The sequence below is a fragment of the Centruroides vittatus genome, unplaced genomic scaffold (genome assembly GCF_030686945.1).
Source record: "Centruroides vittatus isolate TY-2023 unplaced genomic scaffold, ASM3068694v2 scaffold_1167, whole genome shotgun sequence".
In the NCBI taxonomy this organism is placed as follows: domain Eukaryota; kingdom Metazoa; phylum Arthropoda; class Arachnida; order Scorpiones; family Buthidae; genus Centruroides; species Centruroides vittatus.
Window position 1 is genome coordinate 1,164,565 of NW_027122671.1, and position 24,278 is coordinate 1,188,842.

Below are 24,278 nucleotides of genomic sequence, written 5' to 3' on the forward strand. Positions count from 1 at the left end.
CTCTGTTATATATAACAGGGCTGAAAAAGTAAAAATGTGCAAATTAACGTACAAAACACATTTTAAAACTACAACTAGGAGAACTTCGTCTCTGACTGAAAGGAAACGACGGTATTCGTTGTACACCATTTTGTTCACGATAACTTAATTATGACGTATTATTAAATACAGAACGTCTTCAATATAACAGATGAAGTTTGACCCAATAATCTACTGTCTTATATTCATCTTTTTCATTTATAAACATCTACTAAATGAAATAAAATGGACCCACCGGTGGCCAAGGGTTCCGTTCCCTGAACACTGAAAGTTCGATCGTGGGTTTGCGCCTCACTGGACGTGAAGTTTTATGGGATTTTCTCCACGTTTTTTGCTAAATACAGTTGCATTTAAGAGTATTTAAGTTTACAGTTTCGTTGTAAATACTTAATTATAGTATATACTTGTATAGTTTTATATTAGTAATATCATTGAACAGTAGAAATATTGTAAATTTTAACGAATTTTAAAGTTGATACCATTCTTAAGAATTTCTCATTATAAAGCTGAATTACGTAGAAATGTAAGCTATCTCGATTAATCGAACAGACCCTAATTTTTAAATTACACAAAAAGTAATTTAAATAAAACTTTATTTCTGTGCAATATTTTATATCTCAAATTTGAAAGGAAAGTTATAAATACATTATTCGTAACATTTCATTTAAATAATGTAATACTTTTCTCAATAAAAATCAATCGAATACATATGTAAATCACATTTATATAAAACAATTTCTTCATTTAAGCCACCATCTTGATTATAAAGTTACCAGCAGATGAGCCCGGTGTTGCTCGGGCAAAAAGTAACAATAGCAAAGATTAACCCTCTCTTCCCCCTGCGAGGGATTTCCAAAAATCCCTTCTTAGTGTGCATGCCGCATCCCTTCTAAGTGTGCTCATGACGTATCCTAACTGTGTACCAAATTTCAACTTTCAACTCTTAACCGTTTGGGTTTTGCGCTTATTATTATTATTGCTATTATTATTAATATGCAATAATAATAAGCCGAGGGGATTAATATGCAAGCCTACCGCTCTGGGGTATCTCGGATCGAATCCGGATGTCAAAGTACTTCAGAATTTTTTCCCTCGGCACCAGATTGCCCCGTTCTTGGCCTAACCGAATCCACAACGGGCCTGGAAAATAGGCACACACAGAACGGAAAGGGTCCAAAAATAAAATAAAAAATAATCTTTTCAAACGCATAATTATACATTAGTTAATCACATTTCGTTATAGTTTTTATAGAAAACACAAAAAATTGTAAACTTCTATACTATATTTCGTTTCCTAAAACAGATCTGACCATGTCTCCGTAAGTTTTGTTATAGGTTTTAATGTTATTTTCATCGAAAATCTTTGGGCGATCATTTGGAACCATATAATGATGATGAATTAAAAGATGTAGCGTGTAAAATTTTTTCCATTCTTCGCTTCTTTCTTTGTATAACATGATAACTAAACTGGTATCCACTCCAAATCCTCCAACTACCGTATGCGCGAATTCTGGAAGCACGAAAAGAATCGATTTCGATGGTAATTCACCAGCATTATAATACCATTTTTCGGGATGGTAATACCTGTAAGATTCGTGCCAATATTTTAAAAATCTTGCATTCTTATGCGCTATTATCACTTGAGTCCCTAAATATTGATTTTTATCGCAATTGATAACGAACTCGAATCGTCGAAAATCGTGTAGTGACTTAACGACAAAAACGTCGTTATCTAAATAAATTCCTCCATATTCTTGAAGGATTTCTATACGAGAGATATCAGATGCGTGTTGCACAAAGCTAATTTTTACACCATAAATATGTTCTGGTTTCTTTCTATACTGCAATTTCAGCTGTGGTATGTCTTTAATCGTGTCCCAATATTTTCCCGTTAAGTTGTGACAATTGCAATGGATGATTATCTTTTCCGGCTTGTGATTCAGAAGTATGGATTTGATGTTGACCATATCAACAAACGTCAAGTTTGTACTATCGAAGCGAATTAAGTGAACAATATCTGGAATAATGTAATGAGAATATCCAGTTTCGTTGTTTGAATCGGTAAAACCGATCAGATCCTCTGAATGCAGCTTCGGGACGTCATGTTGCATATTGTAGTGGTAAATAACGCATATGGGGAATATTAGGAGTACCAATGCAATTTGCAATTTCAAAATATCTTTGCAAAGCTTCTTACAAAGGATCATGTTTCACGTTTTCACAAATTTAACCACAAACTGAAATTGAAAAAATATATATATTAGCCAATATCTTATTATATATTAATTTTTGATTAAAAAATTACAATAAAATTACAACTGAAGATTGTTAATTTACAATAATGTTTTGTTTTTTTATTATTTAAAAAGTCACAGATATACTCGTGCCACAGTGAAACATGGAGGGAGGGGAGGCAGAGTGCCTAGGGAGTGCTAAGAGTGGAAAAGGGAGAAAGGGGGAAGACGTGAGATCACATAAGCGCTTGCCGAAGTCCGTTAATAGTAATCAATAGAAAAATACAGGCAGTACAATTAATACAGGATATAAGTAATCACATACGAGTACATGAACAATCCATAGTGTTACAAAAACCCGTAGGTAATACAGAAACAAATTGGGATATTACATCGTAAGTAATATTAAAAGTTCATATAAAAATACATGAGAAATGTTAGATGACTGAATCGTGGTCAGTTTGCGCGTACAAGTACAGAGAACTATGCATTCTGGTGATAGGTAACCAATTGGCGGCTGCCTGACCGCTAGAGTACGTGACAGAAACGAGCAGAAAGGACGACAAAGGTAGCCATGCCCGGTGGGAGGATTGAGGTTGACAGTTAAATTTTAAGAGATGTCTTCCTAGTGATGCAGCTTTTTAGTCTTGAATATTAGTGGGTGTTGTCGCGATTCAGTTTCTCGTGAGCCTTCCTGGTGCATTCTACGAATGTCATGTAGATATTCTTGTTGCTGATAATGGTTTCAGGTGAGCATGACCATGCAACTCCTTCGCTGATTGAGGTGGAGACGAAGTGGTTCCTGGTGTGAGAGAACCGTGCACAATCATAAATGATGTGCAGAGCGTCCTGAGTAGAGACATTATCGCAAGGGCAGGTCTCATCCCCTTATTTAAGAAACCTAGCGAAGTAGGATCTGAAACACCCATGTTCGGTTATAAACTGGGTGGAATTGAAGTCCGAGATGACGTGTTGGGAAGCTTAATGTTTTGCAGAAACTAGTGGGTACCCTTATCGCTTGATGTCCACTGCTGCTGCCAGATGTCGTCGTGGATTTGGTGATATACCCAGGAAGGTGGAATAGGGTCGTAGGAGATTTTCTCTTTATCAGTGGCCGCCTTCTTTGCCAGAAGGTCGGCCCTGTCGTTTCCTCGATTGTCTCTGTGATCCTGTACCTAGCAGACACCTCGAAGATGGTATTATAGAAGATATTCTAGAGCATGCGGTCGAACTTAGGGTTCTGAGGGTACCCCCTGTTAACAGGCATGTGGCAAATCTTATAGTTGTTATGAATAACCATGGCAGTTCTGTTAGAGAGGTAACTTGACAAAAGTCTATATAAGTTGCCAGGGCATTGGTAGGAGTATAAGTTATACATGATTGCCGGCCACAGGCATGATCGAATGCCCCCTTAAAGTCAATAGAGACCATCCTGGTGTATTGGTTGTTCTCCTTAGAGTTGTTAATATACCTGATAATATTAAGGAGGGCGTCAGTAGTCCCTTTCTTTTTACGGAAGTTGAACTAAAGATGGCTGAGACGATTCTGTAGCTCCAGATGGTGTTCCTCTTTGCCATTAGGGCATCCAGAATTTTGCCGAGGATGGATAAGAGGGAAATGGGCCTAAAATTATTAAGGGGAGATAGCGACGAATTGGGAGACTTCTCGATCAGTTTGATGGAAGTCACTTTCCATATTGTCGGGAAATACTCAATGTCATGGAATTTATAGAACAGACCCAGAACGCGTTAGGAATGGTCCTAAAGGCATGTAAAGCCATGAGACCAGAGATTTGGTCAGAGCCAGGAGCTTTCCTTTTATTAATGATTTTGTCTACTTCCCTCATCGAGAATGGAGTATCCTCCTTGATGTTAAGGGGTGTACCTACTAACTGCCTGATGGAGCGGTGGTAGTCCTCATCCGTGGATTCATCGTCCCGGGGGAAAAGGTTAGTCAAAATATATTTATGTTTCCTTAATGGAGTCCCGGCAGTTCTCCTCGTTCGTGAGGAAGGAAGGAATACTGCTCTTCATATACTTATTAAAGGCCACCTTATAAGGGAGGGCTCAGAGGCTGGAATTGGTGACTTGAGAGCAGAGGTTACTCCAGGAAGAGGTCCTTGCCTTTGTGATGGAGGTTTTGTACATCCTAGCTGAGTTATAAACTGATTACGAACATTAAAAAATATATTTATTAATTAACACTAATTAACGATCTATCTTTTCTTTGTTTAAGAGTAAACTGGAGACTCCCTATTCCACTCCCTTGGCAATCGTCTAAGTTGGCCTAAGTATAACCGACTTGATGAGATATGAGAAAGGAAAGGAAGTATGTAATTAGTATGAAGATGAAATTTGCTATAGGAGAACAAAACAACAGAGGCGGAAGCTTATGGTGCTGCAAAACCCCATTGATATCAAAGCAGTTTTGCTGTTTAAAAATAAATATATTAATGCCTAACGACTTTAATTAGGAAAGATTCTACAGATAACTGAAGTAATTCTAAGGAAACGAAGTAACATTCTCCGAAAAGCGACGTAACACGTTCCACGGAAGATGTTCACACAAAAATTAGTGCATAAATTTCATGAATGACGACCAAAAAAATTCAAAAATCCCCCAACAACTCGCAATAATGAAGAAAGTTTTCACGAAACACGCGAAATTATGCGGAATAAAGGAAACGAATTTCAAAAATTAAATTAAACTTTTCAATAAATCTAAGACAAAATATGTGTTTTCATTGTCGACAGGCATTGGAGAATTAAGATCTTCCGAATCCTTAGACACAAAAGATTAAAGGTCTTCTCTACATGACTTTACGACATAATAAAGTAATGACGTCTAATGTAATTAGAATCTTTTATAAATTGTAATATACAATGGTAAAATTGCTTTATCTTTTTTCCAATTTCAGAGTTTTCAGGAATGCCTAATGGAATCTGGCTGTGGTAACAGGATACAAAGGGGACAAACACTATGCTTTTCGCACAGTTTACCTCATGCAGATAAAAACGATGTAAATCAACTTCTGTCCGTTCTTATTGACGGTGTTTCCTTTCTTATGCAACGTAATAGGCTCAAAATAAGATAAACAATGAAACGTAAACTGAACAATGGAAATAAGAAATAGTATTGCAGTATTAATAACATGAAAATACTTTGTCTTTGATTTTAATAAAAAGTTTTCTTTAATTTATGAAATCCGTGAGGTAGCAAGAGAGAATTTTTGATTTAAAGTTATAATCACTTATTTTCTACCACGTTTCAGTTATTTTGAGTTTTGAGGGTTGAATTAAATTAAAAATTTTAATAAACGGTATCTCAACACTTTCTAACTAGAGCTAAAGTAATGACCTCATCTACATTTATTTATTTATTTTTTTAAACAGATATTGGAAGACACAAGTTAAGCACGTCACATGTCATCAGGGAATTAAATTCTGTGTACTCAATCTACAGTGTAATGGTTCTCCTGCGGCATCTGTTGGTAGTTTCATATACATGATCACGTATATGAAATTGCCAACGTACAAATGTATTATGTATCAATACATATTCGTATACGTGAAATTACAACCAGCGAATTATAAACTTAATTTGCAAAAAAGGTAAACTTCACTTGCAAAAAGTGTAATTTGAAATAAAGTTACGCAAAATCTTAGGAAGTAATATACAAAATATTGTTTTCAATTTATATGGGGTGACTTGCAATTTATATTGGGTGACTTGCAATTTATATTGGGTGAATATAAAAACAAAGGTTGGGAACACCTGCCTTAGAAATTACGTAAGCTAATTATAACATTTGGAAAAACTGATAACCTTATTTAAATGAAATAAGAGTTTCTTAGTTTTCTGCTTCTGTAAAAAATATCTCGTTTCACACCCTTTTTGCTTCCTAGCTTTACTGTTGCTTCCTTTCTCAATGCGATATTTTATAGCAAACATAAATTATGAATAATTTTCATGTATTATTTGAAAGCTTTAATAATAATCATAATAACTCGGGCAAGTGCTTACGCCATCTTAGTTACGCCTTTGCAACGTTAAACCTGTTGTAATTTTGATTTTAAAAATACTTCAAAGTATTAATTTTTTAAAAATGAGTTGATAAATTATATATATATTTATATTTATAAAAGGCCATCCATTAATTACGTGTACAGTTTAAGGGGGATTGCAAAAACTAATGTCTAAGAGTCGTTGTCCACGTGAACTTTTGTGGTATTTTTTGCGGTGTGGCTTACGAACTTTTTTGTTATAAGCCTACTTACTAGTATGTGAATAAATTATCAGAAACTATTGCAGAACTTTAATTCATTTCTTCAATGTCGGAGTCCATCAACTCTCGTACACGTAATGAAAAGGACGGAGTTTTTCCAGAAGTATATCGTTGCACACAATAGAAACAGAGGGGAATCAACTGTGGCTCAAAAACTGTACACGCAAATAATGAATGGCCCTTAATACGACACAAAGATGGCAACAAAAAGTACAGTATACTATAAGTTTCTGTTTACATTAAGTTAAATACAGCATTTCATATAATCACAATCGGAAATTGATACTAAAAGAGAGGATTACAAAGCGAGAGGCTATACTATATACAAATATTATTAAATCTTACAGTAATGAACGAATAAAGAAAATTAATAAAATGTTTGAATAAAAACATACTTTAGTCTCCTCTTAACGTTTAGTTGAATTCGCCATTTTCAATATGGAGTAACTTCAGTGTCAGTAGCAAATTAGTTTCGAATTCACTTTATCCGTACGTAATTTATCCGTAAATGCGTCTCAGTCATTTCTTTCTCTCAGCCAAACTTTAAAAATAATAAAATTAAATAAGAAATTAAAAACTAAAATGTACACGACTCGTACTAAATGTAATCCTGAATTCCTCAATGACCATAAAAACCTTGTTTTATATCAGCTGAAATGATAGATTCATCTCTGGTATCGTAGTTGTGAGAGGAAAAGCAGGTGACCAGACGTTAAGCACACCTACACAGCTTCGATATAATTAAATACATAAAGTAAAATTATACAGATATGTTACACGCGTTAATTATTTAAAAAATCTGCAAATAATAAATTAATTTAATGAAAAATTAATTATTATACAGTAAAATATGTATGTCTATATTTAAAATATTGTTTATTGTTGAAAAAAATGAGTTCACACCGTACAATAAGCTGTGTGGTGTGAACTCATTTTTCAGAGGGAAAGTCGACTTATCAGAATTCTTAAAAGTGTGAAACAAAAAAAGTATGTTGATTTAACCAGTGGTGACGAGTTAAACGGTGTCGAGTAAACCGAGTTTTTTAACATTAATAACATTAATGCCTATGTAAGTCGGCCGGGACCACAAAAAATTGACTACGTAACCGACGAGTGTCGGGTTATCCGGGTGACGACTTATGCGGACTCGACTGTATTTCTAATCAGCAATTATTTATTGTGACATCGTCACAATGCCGGGATGCAACTTTTCGTCATTGTTCTCAATTCTTTTAGTAGTGTCTTGCCCCTGTATGTCATACTTTTCCTGTTAGCAATATAGTCGTGCCAGTTATCTATCTAACTTTTTTCAAGGGAAATATCTGAATTGAAGTAACGTATATATCAATACTTAACCTGGGTTTCCTATCTCTCAGCTTTTCATATCTAATCTCTTTACTATCACATAAAAGCAATTATTATCGCATTTTTACAAGATTTTTTTTATTTAAGCAAGTCATACGAAGTCTTTCGTATCTTAACGTTACTAACTTCGATCACATGCGGAGCCGTCACAACTATCCAACAAGGATCACTTTTCAAATATTAATAGTAGACCGGTATTAATGAGTAGTCATTGACTATCCTCTCTTCCGTGAGGGGGTCAACGACTACTTTTGGTCGAATTATTTCATTCTCTTATCTTATCTTTATTTATTCCCGATACCGCAAGAGCATAATCGGGTTAATTACAGAGATTAGTGATGTAACGAATAGTATATTCAGCCTCAGCCGAATACCGAATATTCGGCCAGGAGCGTGGTCGAATGACCGAATATTCGGCTTGATTAATGCACATACGAAAATTGGCGAGAAAACTGCATTATGGCAAGGATCGCGCACCCTGCTCTATTTGGCCCGCTGTCACTACGATTTTTTCTTCCAGTAGGTCTAAATTATTTAAATTAAGTAATTAAATTATAATTATTAAAGTTAATATGAGATGGAGTCTAACGTCTATCACTAATGCCAAATTGGTTTATAATTTATGTAATAGCCATAAATAGCCCGATATGATTCGGCAGTTGTTGGTATTTAGATGTATGTTATAACTTATAAGTTATTTTATTTGCAATCGATTATTTTAACTCTTTAAGCACTAAAATTTTGTTTTTACTACGTATTTGTATACTGAATAGTACCCTAAGGATATACTTTAGTGGGACATATGATCTAGTTTCTCCCCAGTTGTGGAACAGTTCAAATATATTATTGGGGGTTTCTATTTGTGAAGTTTTGTGATATTTTGTTGCTCTTGTTTTTGCCAATATTTTTAAAATTAACATGATTTCAAATTTTATCTTTTGCATATAATGAGAAATGCTCATTCTTTGTTTTATATATAAAATAAATTATATATTAGTTACTCGTCTTCTAGAAATAGATAAATAATTCTTTCATTAAATACGATAAGTTTCAATAAAACGTTTTGTAAATCATTTTAAAATATCGTAAAAATATTAAAATATACGCGAATACGAATATAACATAATTAACTAAACAATAACATCAATGCCCGATACATTCTAACCTACACGCCATCAATGCCATAAGATATCGGGCTAGATAAAGGCTATAATATTATTTAATTACGAAATAATTTAATACTAGAGTTAGATGCTATTTCTTATTAATTTTAATAATTATAGTTTAATGTTCAGCATTAATAAAAGTTACCAAAATGATTAATTTACTGCGTTTTTGTTATTTCTTACTCCTGTTTTTAGGTATTCGGTATTCGGCCGAATAGTGATTAAATATTCGGTATTCGGCCTATTCGGCCGAATACCGGGTAGTAACCGAATATTCGTTACATCACTAACAGAGATACATCAATGAACAGGTAAATACATACATAATTACAGAGATGATATACAAACTGTATGACAATAGAAAAAATGGTATGAGACAGTGGCGTAGCGAACATAATTGGCGCCCGGGGCATGACACTTTATTGGCGCCCCACTCCCCCTCCAGAAACACATATAGTTTGTCTTGGTGACCATTTGGGCGCCCCTCTGCGAGTGGCGCCCGGTGCATGATACACTCCCTTGCACCCCCCTCGTTACGCCACTGGTATGAGATGATCAACTTAATGAATGACTGAGCGCATGTGATACTTATGAATCAAGTTTTTAAACGACTTCTAGGTGTCACTATTCCTAAGAAGGACATGAAGATCACAAGCCTAAAAGCAGGCCGGATGGCCGAGCGGTCAAGGTTAGCAGCCTACCGCCCTGGGGGACCCGGGATCGAATCCGGACGGGTCGAGAAATCCCCAGGAATTTTTCGGGGGGTGGTCCGTCCGGATATGTCGGTCCCCGTCCCTCACCACCCGGCCGCCCCATTGTGGGCCTGGCCGAACCCATAATGGGCTTGCTATAAGAGGCCCTCTTAGTGCCCACTGGGCGGAAAGAGTTACAAAAAAAAAAAAAATAAAAAGCCTAAAAGCAATCGATGCCAATTGCTTTGTTCTGGTGCTCTGTTCGTATTTTTGCGTTCATTTTCTATTAGATTCACGCAATGCTTTTTTATTTGACCCCTAAATTCTATTAGGTGTGCTCAAAGATCACGGACATTGTCACTTTGACCCCACTTTTTAACTATATCGAAATCGTGGACCCCTGTTTTCAACAGTACATTTATTTCATTTCTAGATTCTTCAGTAGAAAATGGCAAAGTTTTATCAAAATCGGCTCATAAAATTTGAGAACGAACTCAATTCTATAAGCCATCTAAAAGACGTGTTCAGCGTTACATTTGACGTGAGTGTCGACTTATGTCGCGCATGATCGTAAAAAGACCTTATATCTCGAAAAAGAAGTTATTGACCCTCAATTTTTATTACATTTTTGAATTCTTCATTGCAATTAATGGAACATAGCAAAGTTTAAACAAAATCTATCGAACAGATTTTGAGAACGAACACAATTCTATAAACCTCGTAAAAGAGGCTTCAGCGTTACATAATTGACAGATGATCCCTTACTCCATACTTAATTCGGACCTTCCAAAATTATAGCATAACACCAATACTAAATAATGGGAGAAGTAAAACCATTAGCTTTCTACGCTAGGGAAATCGGCTTCGAATTCGAGTCGACATAGAAAATGTCGATGGGTAAGTTGACCCAGATATGTTGGGCCTCCATCGTGGGATTACATTGTGATAAGGACAGAAAAGAGCCGCTTGGCGTCCAGAAAACTTTAAAATACTAGAACTATTTACAAAGGGGAGTGATTTTGTTTTTTAAAAAGGCAACACAAAAATTTTAAAATGTTTATTTTAAATTTAACTCGATCAAAACAATCAATTAGGCTATAATCATGTATTTACAAATTAGCACGAAATTCCTGTGTCTAAGAATTAATTATCGAATTATTTATAAATGAATTTTGTCTTCGGTTAAGTGCGCTTCTACTCCCAAATGTCTACGAGATCCACGAAACGAGTAAACTTTTCTTTTTCGCGAGAAAAACTTCTTCTAGAATTAAAATTCTCGACTTCGTCTATTGTAATGTCTGCATTTTGTCTTCTTACTGGACAATTCGGTTTATTATTCTTGGAGACAAAATCTTTGTTTCGATTTCGTGAATCAATTTGTTCCTTCGCGAAATCTTCTTTTTCCTCCATTAAATTTTCGCTCGCTTTGTCCAAAATTGCGCAAAGCTCCGTTCTAAATTTCTCGGATTGTTTGCCAGTCCGTCCACTTAAGCCGATATACTTTCTGTTAAAATAATCTTTGAAATTTACACCACGATCCAAAGACGATCTGTTGTAGGCATCTCCAGCATGAGTAATGTGGTTGGAGTTCTTCCAGCTTTCTTTCTTCACTTTAAGAGATGGTGGCAAGTTCGTATGTTCAATAGTATGAACCGTATACAGATCGTGATTGTTTAATAAATAGTTGTTAATTGGGCGCTGTTCTGACTCACTTTCCTCACTGGAATTATCGACTTCCAGTGTTTCCGTGACCTGCAATGTATCGGCTTCCTTGTTCGTCTTCGATAAAGCATGCGATATTTCTTCCACTTCGAATAACTCCTCGGAAGATTTATGAAAATTATAAATCTCCTCTTCGTATAAACTGTTTCGATTTTGGTGTTTGTCGTTGGTGTCTAATTGGGTTTTTTCTTGTTTCTGAGATGAGCCGCTGGCATAAGATGCAGAGCTATATCTGGTTTCTACGCTACCGGAAGCAGGACTTTTAATTTTGGCCGTCATCTGTATAGTTTCGGCTCTATTCGAAGAAGATGAATAATATTTATCTTTTTCAGATTTTGGGGATGTTGATTTGCAAGACAATAGGGGAGATGTTTCTTCAAAATCTTCGTCTCCCAGTGTTTCGTCTAATTGCAAAACAGTTTCATTACGGGTCTCTTCCGAACTGATGCGAGAAATCGATTCAAATTTGTGTTTTTCGCTTTCGTAAATAGATGAATCGATATCGACAAAGATGGATTTTGATCGGTGAGGTTTGTCGTACGTTTCCTGTTTAGAGGGTTTTCCATGAAATATTGTAGGGAAAACGTACACGAGCGCAGTAGCAAGTAGAAGTATCAACGACATTATAACGAAAGCAACCAATACCGTGGAAATGGCACGGCCGATTTTTTTCATTACGATTTTCATTTCTTGCTCGGTAAGCGTTTTTCTCACCTTAATATCAGTTGTATTTTCTGGTATTTTATTTTCGTCACCTTTCTGACTGATTGAACCAATTAGCATCCTATTAAGAAGATTTTAACATCACTCTTCGAAAATCTTACATTTTCGTTCAATTTTCCCGCTTGATCCTTTCTTCCATTATTGTCGAGCTCATTATTTGAATATTTTCGCATAAAATACAACTCTCTGTATTTTTTGTAATTTTCTATAAAAGGAGATGGCTTTTGAACTTCGCTTTTTGAATTTTTTAGAGTTATCTGTTTATTTAAATCTTGATTTCGGTCAAATTCCTCATGATCTTGATCCGTATCAATTTGAAATTCTTTGCTTTTCTGTTGTTTCGGAAATTGAGTCGGTCTCACGAGCCAGTCCATCCTCCAATTTTTGACTTACTTTCGGGAACAACCACACCACCGTATTTTTTAAACTGTGGTGAAGACATCATACTGGGGAAATCTTCATGGTAAGCAACCCGTTTCTCAGTTGGGGAACCGAGGGTCAACAAGTTTGCTTCACTCGTGGGTTTCTTCTTTACACTTATTGTGGAGTTCTGCCCCAGAGGAGCATACATTAAAATGAATAACGGTAAAATCACCATTAATGTCTCGCTTCTATTCATCGTTTATATCGACGATATTGACTTGAAAGCACCTGAAGAATTATTAAATTTCGTAAATATTGTTAGAAAACACTAACATTGTTCGCATTATTGAAATCGCAACAATACAATCATTTACCAAACTTCACGTCTATATTAATATTTTTTTATGATTTATTTATAGCCTATAGATTTGCTGCAATCATACATAACACTGACCATTTTTATATTATTTAATCTAATATTTATATATGTTTGCTAATATTAAAAAGTTTCTCTCATTTATTTGAAATCTCTTATAATTTCTTAAACTGTTTTCGCTCTGTGATCATTAAAATGTCTTTTTAGCAAGTCAATTACGGGTTTAGCTAGGCCACCCCCTAAAAAAACCTGTGATTTTTCGATATCCCTTATTAGCTTTGTTTTGTTTCTGTGCAGAAATTATTAACCAAATATTTTAAATATAGATAAAAGGAAAAATATTATATATTAAATTAAATAAATAAAATCAATATTTACAAACCCATTCAAAGTCAGAACACTTTTCAAGGCATGTTTCAATTTTTCTAAATTTTATATAATAATTGCTACTGAAGACCGTTAAGTAATAATTTAAACATACCGAAGACTCATTTTAAATATCTGTAAAGGTTTAAAAATAAAACATAAATTTACATTACATGTCAATAAAAGAAACTTTCCTTCACTACATCAATTTTTATCCTAATTAATTTGCGGATAAAAATTAAACTCGGACCCTCCTTGAACATTGCCACACGTGTGGTATTCTAATATATAAAATATTTTTGTTTATTTTTTGAATTTTCTCTTTTAATCTACACATATATAATCCAGATGGGTTGATAATAATAAGCGCCGAGCCCAAACGGTTAAAAGCTGAAAGTTCAAATCTGGTAGACAGTTAGGGTACGTCACGAGAACGTACACTTAGTAGGGATTTTCGAAATACCTTCATAATTTTATTTAACGTAAACAAAAGCTTTCCTACCCAAATTTCAGTTAATTTCATTGAATTTAAGAGTTTAATAACGTTATAATTAAGTACTAATTTTTTCTGTTTTTGTGTATGTCTGTGAGTGTATGTGTGTTCGACATATCATGTATAAATAAATAATTTAAATATTTTAATTGTTCATTTTTTAAAATAATGTTTTCGGTGGGAAGACTAAAATAATATAGAATAAAAATACAAATTAAATACACTTAAATGCTTTTTCGTTATAATTTCTATTTCAGTTTGGCTTTTTTATTTAACTCTTTTCATCCTGTGTGTACTAAGAGAGCACTTTTTTGTAAGTCTATTATGGGTGGTGAGGGATGGGACCCGACGTTTCGGGATAAACCATCTCCAAAAAATTGCCGAGGTTTTTCGACCCTTCTAGTTCCGATCGCGAGCCCACAGAGTGGTAAACTGCTACCTTAACTGCTCGGCCATCCGGCCATTTAAATGCGTCTACGAACACTGATGCAGTTAACTTTAGTAGTGTCTTTCCCCTATACGTCATACTTTCCTTATTAACAATGAAGTCGTGCCGGTAATTTATCTATCCACTTACGGGAGAAATATTTCAATTAAAATAACACGACTTTCGGTTTGCTTTAGAAGTTCCTATATAGTTAATCGGGGGCCTTCTGCACCTACGGTTCCATATCTGGTCGCATCTTTTATATAGTTTTCTCCTTTCTCGAGATTCAGGATGGACAGATAAACAAACAGATGGACGACAATGGATTGGTCTTGGGATGATGAAATACCGAAACACTTTTATTGTGATTTCAAGTTAATTAAGAGGAGTGACTCTTGAATTAAAATATGTATATATAAATTTAATTACATATAAAAAAACATTTAAAATTAACAAGGTGTTTGTTTACATATATGACATAATTATCGAAAATTTTGTCCGTTTTACTATTAAAAGAAATCTTTATTATAATAATAAAATTATCCAATAATGAATTTAAAATATGCTTTTAATTTGATCATATATTTATAATGAATTTAAAGTAAAATTCCAAAAATTATTTGCTCGTTTTTAACAATTTATTGACTTAATAAAGGTTGAATACAGCTACAAAATATGCTCGTATTTTACAGCTGTGTTGTATTTAAACGTTTCCAGCAGCTGCTGTTTTCAACAAGGTGAGAATAGTCTACGAATTATTTATTAGTACATAAATATATTTATACAATTAATTAATATCCAATTTTCTAGCATCGAGCTTCTTTAATGCGTAAATCGAACCGGAATCCTTCGCCTAGAATGGTATATCATTGGTTCGTTTAAAAATAAGATAATGAATATTTCTAACAGAGCCGACTTTTTTCGTTTTATTCGGGTTATGTTCCGTTTCCGCATTAGACAGGTTATGCCTTATAGTAAAACTAGCCGTTACCCGCGGCTTCCCGCACTCGGATTTTGCAATTTGATAGAAATAACCCTTCCTCGGTACTTCACTAAGGTTCTCAATCATTAGTTGTTACTAATTTGGTAAAATTACTGATTTTTAAGAAAAATCGAAAAAAAAGCAAAAGGAATAGAAATACCCGGGTTTTTCGTAGCGACGTGCTCTTGGGTAGGACACCACTTTGAAACTCTCCTTTATTCGTGATCCTCTTCTTATCGTAGATTTTTCGTCTATTCCTGACTTCGTCGTTTGTCCTCAAGATTTTCTGTCCGTGGTCTATTATTTCTTTCTAACTTCTTCGGCACCTCTCGGTCTCGGATCGCCTTTCTCGGTCTCGGATCGCCTTTCTCGAGGTCTGGAGCGCTCTTTTTCCCTCCCTACTTCTTCGACAAGCGACTAGAGCCTGGGATCCTGTCGTGTTCCTATTGGTCATATTTATTATGCAGACCGCGCATGCGTTGTTTTGTTTCAGCGGGGAAAGTGAAAGTGTAAGAAGCCCAATTAGAAAAAAAAATGACGGAAATACATAAACCTCTAATGAAAAATTTCAGCATGAAATACGATTGAACAGAAAAACCAGGCAAAAACAAAGATGTTTACACATTTCCCTGACTGAAATACAAATAACTCGAAGGCAACTTAGAGAATTAAAACAACACTGTAGTACGTGTAACAATGCTGATGACCAACAAGAAACAGACACAGTCTCGTGGATACAATGCGTGCAGTGTGATTCTTGGCATCATATGTTTCGTGTCTCAGTACCAATTGATACTACAAATTTTATATGTAAGCTATGTTTGTAAGGATTGTAACACACATTAAAACCTTTCAAAAATCATTATTATTCACATTAAGCACATTAGAAACTTTCTTAAAAATATAAAATTATGATTTTTTATAATAAATTTTTATAACATCGCGTTTTTTATTTATATACAGTATATGTATTTTTTCATTTTCATATTTATAAATATTAATTTTATAATTTTTAAAACATGAAAAAATAAATATGAAACTACTAGCAAACATATGCGCGTCTGCGTAATGAAAGTGACCAATAGGAATGCGACAGGATCTCAGGCTGTAGTCGCTTGTCTTCTTCGAGGTTCTCACCAAAAGTGACTCTTTCTCTGTCCGTTTGGCCCCAGGGCTCCACACCGTCTTTAGTTTTACTTATTTTCGTGGAAAAGATAATCCTACCCACGGGCAAAAGGGTTAGACGGCCACACTATAATCGAACAAATATGTAATAACAAATTCGAATTTAAACGGTTGGAACATTTGGTTAAAAAATCGTAATACGTAAATATTGTAAATACTGGATGAATTCTTTGACTTTATTTATTGATCCTGAAAAAACATGTTGTGAGATTTCGACCCCTTTTCGAATAAAATAATAATTAAATAGCTAAGTAATGTGCTAAACTAAATGTAATATTTTATCCGAGAAACAGACGAACGAAAAGGTCACAGGAGTAAAGGGATGACGAAGAGGAAAAAACCCGCACATCCTATTTCTCGTCATGACTCGACAGATGACACCCCGATCAAATATTCCTCCAAATCAACGATTATTACTAAGGTTATAACTTAAGTTTTAACCTTAGTCAAAACAGGCAATTAACCATGAATACAACTGTCAAACAAACGGAATTATGAGATAAGACGAGTAACAATACCGGATAGAAAGTGTCAATAATTTGTCGAAACGTTCGATTTCTGACAGACCGTATCAACAACACCCGGACTCAGATCGAACTTAGAACGCATTAATTCAGAACTCCCCCATACCGTTCTCATGCGAGACACGTATAAAAGAAGCCTCCTACCCGAAAATACTATTTCGAACCTCTAACTCGCCACCTCGAAACGTTTGGGACTTTGTTGCCTTATTCAAGAAGCATAGAGGTGTTTACTTAAGGGTCTACATAAAACTCTCTCTCTCTCTCTCTCTCCGGTTAAAGTTAGTTTGTAAGTTAGACTAGTGTTAACGAAACTGAATAAGGACACGAATTATTTTTCACACGTTGATGATTGAAGGCAATGTAATTATATCTGAAGCACCTAACCTAACCTAAAAGTTGTCCGAGCCATTAAAAACAATTTCTTTTCATCTAAAAAATTATTAAAATTGGTACTATCAAAGATATTATATCGGGCGAATTCCAGGCGCTCTTGCTAGTATCTTGAAATGAGCAGCTTCTTACATATTTTGCAGTAGTTAAAAACCTTTCTATTATGAAACCTGGCAGATATTACAGAGGGATGCATTTAGATCAAAGATTTCTGAAGATAAAGATCTGCAACGAGGTGATTTTTTCTAATCATTGTCCTTTCTTTTCCCAACAAATGTCTCCTGTTTCGATATTCACTTTTCCGGCTGTTATCTATAACAGAGGGAGAGTAGGGAGATCAGTCAAAGCTTGATCCCCGCCCCCAGATTGTTACATTTTTTAACTTAGGACACCTTAAAACATCGAAAATTCGGGGAGATTTCTGTACGGATGTTAGTGTGTTCATGTGGGGCACGATTTTGTTCATCCTCTTCGAAGCTTAGTAAAAAGACCCTCTTAATGACCATAAAGAAAAATTAATAAAAAAAATAACTAAATAAATCATGAGAGATATTATACTGGCGACCTTATTCTGCAAATTAAGAAAACAATTCAGAAAAAACAGTTTAGTAATCAGTCTAGTAATAAATAAGTCTTTGTAAGCAATTTAAGTAAAAATAAAACTAATAAAAGGACACAAAGGCATAAAACTTAAATCATGAGAGACTTCAAATGAATCAGCCTTAATAAAGATTTTTCATATTCACAAACTAAATTGTGAATATTACATAAAATATTATAGAAAAAAGCAGTTTTATATATGATTATAGCAAATTTATAGGCTATAAATGAATCATAAAAAATATTTATATAGACACGAAATTTGGTAAATGATTGTATTGTTGCGATTTCAATAATGCCTACAATGTTAGTATTTTCTAACAATATTTGCGAAAGTGAATAATTCTTGAAGTGCTTTCAAGTCGGAAACGATGAATCTAAGCGATGCATTAATGGTGATTTTACCGTTATTTATTTTAATGTATGCTCCTCTGGGACAGAACTCTAGAATAAGTGTAAAAAAGAAACCCACGAGTGAAACAAACTGGTTGACCCTACAAAGCAAAGACTTAGAAATGGACACGGATAAAGATCACGAATTTGAACATAAGCAAGATGTAACGGAACAGAACATTTTAAAAAGTTCAAGAATTGAACTTCCGAAGCCATCTTCATTTATAGAAAATTACCAAAAATACAAAAAGTCCTATTTTATGAAAAAATATGCAAGTAAAAAGCTCGAGCAAAAGGAAGAAAAGGATCGTGTGGAAAAACTGAATGAAAATGTATGGTTTTCGAAGAATCGTTTTAAAAATCGTTTTAACAGGATGTTAATTGGTCCAATCAGACAGAAAAGCGATGAAAAGAAAATATCAGAAAATAGAACTAGTTTGCAAGTGAGAAATAAGCTTACCGAGCAAGAAATGAAAATCGTAACGAAAAAAAATCGGCCGTGCCGTTTCCATGGTACTGGTTGCATTCGTTATAGTATCATTGGCATTTCTACTTGTTACTGCGCTCGTGTACGTTTTTTCTACAATATTTCATGGAAAACCGTCTAAACGAGAAACGTACGAAGAACCTCAACGATCAAAACCCATCTTTTTCGTCGATATCGACTTATCTCTGCACGATGAGAGCGAATCTGAATCGTTTATTCACGTCAGTTCTGATGAGGTTCGTAATCAAACTGTATTGACATTGGAAGAAACACTGAAAGACGAAGATTTTGAAGAGACATCTCCCCTATTGTCTTGCAAATCAACATCACCAAAATCTGAAAAAGATAAATATCATTCATTTTCTTCGAATGAAGCCGAAACTGTACAGATGACGGCCAAAATTAAAAGTCCTGCTTCCGGTAGCGTAGAAACCAGATATAACTCTGCATCTTACGCCAGCTCGTCTCAGAAACAAGAAAAAACCCAATTAGACACCAACGACAAACACCAAAATCGAAACAGTTTATACGAAGAGAAGATTTATAATTTTCATAAATCTTCCGAGGAGTTATTTGAAGTGGAAGAAATATCGCATGCTTTCTCGAAGACGAACAAGGAAGCCGATACATTGCAGGTCACGGAAACACTGGAAGTCGATAATTCCAGTAAGGAAAGTGGGTCAGAACGGCAAGGGACGGATGGAAACCCGAATTCGAACGGAGACTGGAATTTTTGGACAAACAGCGAATAACTTTTGAAAAAAAAATTTAAGAATTGATTCACGAAATCGAAACAAAGATTTTGTCTCCAAGAATAATAAACCGAATTGTCCAGTAAGAAGACAAAATGCAGACATTACAATAGACGAAGTCGAGAATTTTAATTCTAGAAGAAGTTTCTCTCGCGAAAAAGAAAAGTTTACTCGTTTCGTGGATCTCGTAGACATTTGGGAGTAGAAGCGCACTTAACCGAAGACAAAATTCATTTATAAATAATTCGATAATTAATTCTTAAATTTATTAATTTCGTGTTAATTTGTAAACACGTTATTATAGCCTAATTGATTGTTTTGATCGAGTTAAATTTAAAATAAACATTTTAAAATTTTTGTGTTGTCTTTTTGAAAAACAAAATCACTCCCCTTTGTAAATAGTTCTGGTATTTTTTAAAGCTTTCTAGACGCCAAGAGGCCTTTTTCTGTTCTCGTCACGATGTAATCCCACCATGTAGATGGCAGGGAGGCCCAATACACCGGATTAACTTACCCACGAAATTTTCTACGTCGACTCGAATTCGAAGTCGATTTTCCGAGAGTAAAAGGCTGATAGTTTTACTTCTCCCATCATTTAGTATTGGTGTTAGACTATAATTTTGGAAGATCCGAATTAAGTATGGAGTAAGGGATCGTCTATAAATTACGTAACGCTGTTTTCATACTTTCTAATTAACATACAGCCCCGTAACGCTGTCGAATGTGTTTATTCAAAAATTATGCAACCATATCACTGCTGTAATTAGTTGGACGTTTATGGTCGGCGCAATGCTAAGTTACACTTTGTTAACTGTGTCTGCTTTAGGGGAGATATTATGAAAAGATTAGGCAACAACCCGCGTCAAAACTTCACTGATTTCTTTTAAAACTGTTTTCAGGAACAAAATCCACAGGTTCTCCAGAAAACGGTCTCCGTTGAAGTAAAAATGAGTGTGACTGACTATTAAATCCACAGATTACCCCCTCCTTCCCCTACTTTCCCAATTATCATCCAGGCTAGAAAGGGCGGTTAATGTTACCTATGGTTCCAAAATGGCGGCTCGTCTCTGATTCCAGCAAATAGAAGAAAAGAAACAGTAGGGACGCACGTTCTAACCTAACCTAACCTAATCTAATAATTTTGTTGGTAATAATTATGGTAATTTATTAGAATAGGTTAGATTAGAACATGCGTCCCCAGTGTTTCCTTTTTTCTATTTGCTGAATCACGAGCCGCCATTTTTGAACCAGAATCATTACTCGACTAACAGAATCGACTACATAGATAACATTAACCGAAAGGGCTTACTTTCTTTTATACAGATGCTCTTTTCGAAGAAAAATGACGTATATTTTAAAATATAAAAAATGTCAATAAATATAAAAACATAAAGAATCACGTCCGTAGGGTTTCGAAAACAATTGTTATAAATTCCGTTACATTTCCTGTATGTTAACAAAAACAACTTCACTATTTATCGAATTTTATTATTTAAAATATTACAGTATGTCAATGTATTAATATACAGTCGTGTCGGAAAGATACTCGGTAGGGCCTCTTTCCTTCTTTCACAAGTGGAGAGAGGCCTTGCCGAGAATGTAATCATTCGTATCAGTGACGTCATAATTATATTCTTTTCCAATTACTCTATTATTATACAAAGTGGAGTTTTCCAGACAGCCTTCACGTTTGTAACACCTAAATAGGGGTCCAATTCCCCCATATAAAGTCCTCCCCTATACAAATCGCAATCTGCAGTTACAAATTCGAATCGTTAACTAAACATTGACGTCAACACTAAGTGACGACGTCTGTGTGATTTGTTTACTCTATGAACACCGCGTGATCCGTTCGATCGAAAATGTAAAATTATACTCGATAAACGGCTTTATACATCCTTTACAAGTGACGTAAAAATGAATTCTGTTAGTAAAATAACGATTTTGTAAATGACAGAAAACACGTACACGTGTACTTTAAATTTGGTTATCCTAATCCTCTGAAAGTTTATCTATTTATTTTTAAATCAACAATTTTCAGTTGTTCCAGATAAGTGACTCAACCTTGTTTTTATTCTTTCAGCCCTCTGGGTACCAAAAGGACCTTTCTAATCGTACCCATCATAATTTCGTCCAGAAGGTCCGTGAATTTGGTACCCCTAATTGTGTTTTTTTTTTTTTTTTTTCAAAGTAATCGGGGCCATTCGTTTTTCTATCGTTTGCATGAATTGCATCATGAATGGCACAATTATTTTGAAAAAAACGCAATTAGGGGTGCCATTAGAGTCTAAAGTTAATGAGTAAAAAGCTAATTAAGCTAATTTATGTTGATTATTTTTAAAATGAGATAAAATATCATTGAAGTACTTAACCGTTATTTTAATACAATCGACACATAAACAGAAATATTTAGTTATGCCTGTTTATAAAATATTGTATTCATTTCAACCCAAGAATTAGAAAAGTGCTCCTAGATTGCTGTATAACAGAGAGCGATATCATAGAGAGGAGTACTATTCTAAATCTCATATTCTTACTAAATTCTAGAGCAATCTTGTAACATTAGACTTTAAAGTAATCTAGAAACATTATTTGGGTTCTAGAGCAATCTAGGGGCATTTACAGGATGGGTAGAAAGTAACTAGGCATTGAGAATTCGCTATGGGTTTTATATTTCTAAGACAAAAGATAATGAAAGTTATTTTACACGTACGGGACCTTATTAAATTGAAATACGGAAACATACCTTAAAATTCAATGTAGGTGTCGATGCCATCCACCAACTTCTTCAAACGATCCGGAATCGTGATGCGGATGGACGGCCACAACCAAACTTGTGGTCATTTGTTTCGAATGACGATTGTTAATTGTTTCCAGACGTATTGTGATATGACGTCTTTCTCCGTATTCTACCATCTCTGCACAACAACCACTAAATTCCTCATAGCGTGCGGAAATCTACGTTTAGACCAGCTTTCGACAATTTTTTCCACTGTGTATGTGGCCTCTTCTGGTCATTAATTACATTACTAATAAGGAATTATAAAATTCCATTAATTAATATGCATGAATACATAAATTTTATTACGGTTTCATTATTATTACAAACATTATAGCAATTTCTTAATGTCTAATTACTTTCCACCCACCCTGTAGTTTAGAATCTAGAGAAATTTACGGACATTGCGGATTCTAGAACAGTCTAAAAACACTATTTGATTCTAGAACAATACAGGAATATATATAATTGAAAATTGTCTATAATAAAAAAGTATCAATATACAAATTCTAACATACTTTTTCTTAATTAACTATTATCCTTCATAGTCGATGACATACAAAATTACAAATAAAAATAATAATGTACTGAATATTATACTGTAAAAATATAAAATAAATATAAAATAATTTATATTGTTATTTTAAATTAATTTAAGTAGTAGCCAGGGGCGCCCCTAGTGACCATTTTTGGCCTACATTGATAGAATCCGATTTTTGAGCTTTATGTAGTAGATTTTTTTCATGGGTAAAATACTTATTTATTGTGTAAATGAATATTTTACCAGAGGATTATTCATCCTATATGATGATCTCATCATGAGCATCATCAACTGGTAACAGTTTTTATTACATTTTATGTTGTACTGTACGAGTGTTTTACATAATTCCCGATCCGTGTTAGAGTGAACCCGTGTTATACGGGGGATGTTCCCAATTCTCGAACCGTGTTAGAGTGAATCCGTGCTATAGAAGTGCCGTGTTATACGGGGGTTACCTGTATTTCTTGAAAATCGTTTGAAGAATACTACGAATTCGATGAAGTTGTAATTATAAAAAGCAACTCAAAATTAATTGATAAAATACTATTTCCGCAAAGTATTGTTTGATCCCGTTTATGAGCTATTTAGCAGATGATTATATATGAAAAATAAACAGATATTAAAGATTTTTAAATTATTAACTTTTTTCAATTGCTTTATCTGGACGGCCAAATGGCGGAGCGATCAAAGTGGCAACCTACTGCTCTGGGGGATTTTTCGGGGGGTGGTCCGTCCGGGTATGTCGGGACCCATCCCTCAAACCATTATGGGCCTGACCGAACCCATAATGGGCTTGCTTAAAGAGGCCCTCTTAGGGCCCATAAGGCGGAAAGAGTTTAAAAAATAATTGCTTTATCTGGTTTCATTATAGACCTCGTACTTGGAACGCTTGTATTTGCAGTGAAAAAAGCAATGAAAGCAGAGAAGCTTCTGAATAAGTTTCTGAACAAAGAATACAATTTAAAATTAGCAATAATATGTTCAATTTCACAACTGTTATAATTAAATCACACATCTATGACAAGTAAGAACAGTTGAAGTGATATTGGGCTGAACGCAAGAAACTTTCTGTTCAGCTCAATATCACTTTTAATCATTATTAATCATAGCATCCGAGAAGTATTTGGAAACAACGAAGTCTAACAAGTAAGAGGACGGCTGTAATCAGAGCCGACACTAGAGATTATGCTGCCTAGGACGACATACATTTGACGCTCTTATTCCTCTACATAAAATGAAAAAAATTTTGTTTTGAAATGCCATACCAATTAGAAGTGCCATACCTTGCTTCATCAATCAATATTCAACTAGCCCCATGTAATATACATAAAAATAAAAAATAGCCGCCTGAAAATTTTGTATAAATTTATGAAAATTTGCCACCCTGGATAAAT

The 24,278-nt window shown here is 34.5% G+C and overlaps 2 protein-coding genes and 1 long non-coding RNA gene across 3 annotated transcripts; 1 reads left to right on the top strand and 2 right to left on the bottom strand.

Annotated features, from left to right (window-relative positions):
* Nucleotides 1-1,319: 1,319 nt before the first annotated feature.
* Nucleotides 1,320-2,006, bottom strand: LOC136986677 (uncharacterized). Its single transcript, XM_067284255.1, has one exon. The coding sequence runs from the start codon at nt 2,004-2,006 to the stop codon at nt 1,320-1,322; it is 687 nt and encodes a 228-aa protein (XP_067140356.1).
* A 27-nt stretch (nt 2,007-2,033) lies between these two features.
* LOC136986740 (uncharacterized) lies at nt 2,034-7,331 on the bottom strand. Its single transcript, XR_010882524.1, has 2 exons — nt 6,954-7,331; nt 2,034-2,276 (listed from the first exon to the last, which is right to left on the bottom strand). It is a non-coding gene; the product is annotated as an uncharacterized lncRNA (long non-coding RNA).
* An 11,504-nt stretch (nt 7,332-18,835) lies between these two features.
* Nucleotides 18,836-19,564, top strand: LOC136986678 (uncharacterized). Its single transcript, XM_067284256.1, has one exon. It carries the CDS (start codon nt 18,836-18,838, stop codon nt 19,562-19,564), a length of 729 nt encoding a protein of 242 aa, XP_067140357.1.
* The last annotated feature ends 4,714 nt before the right edge of the window (nt 19,565-24,278 follow it).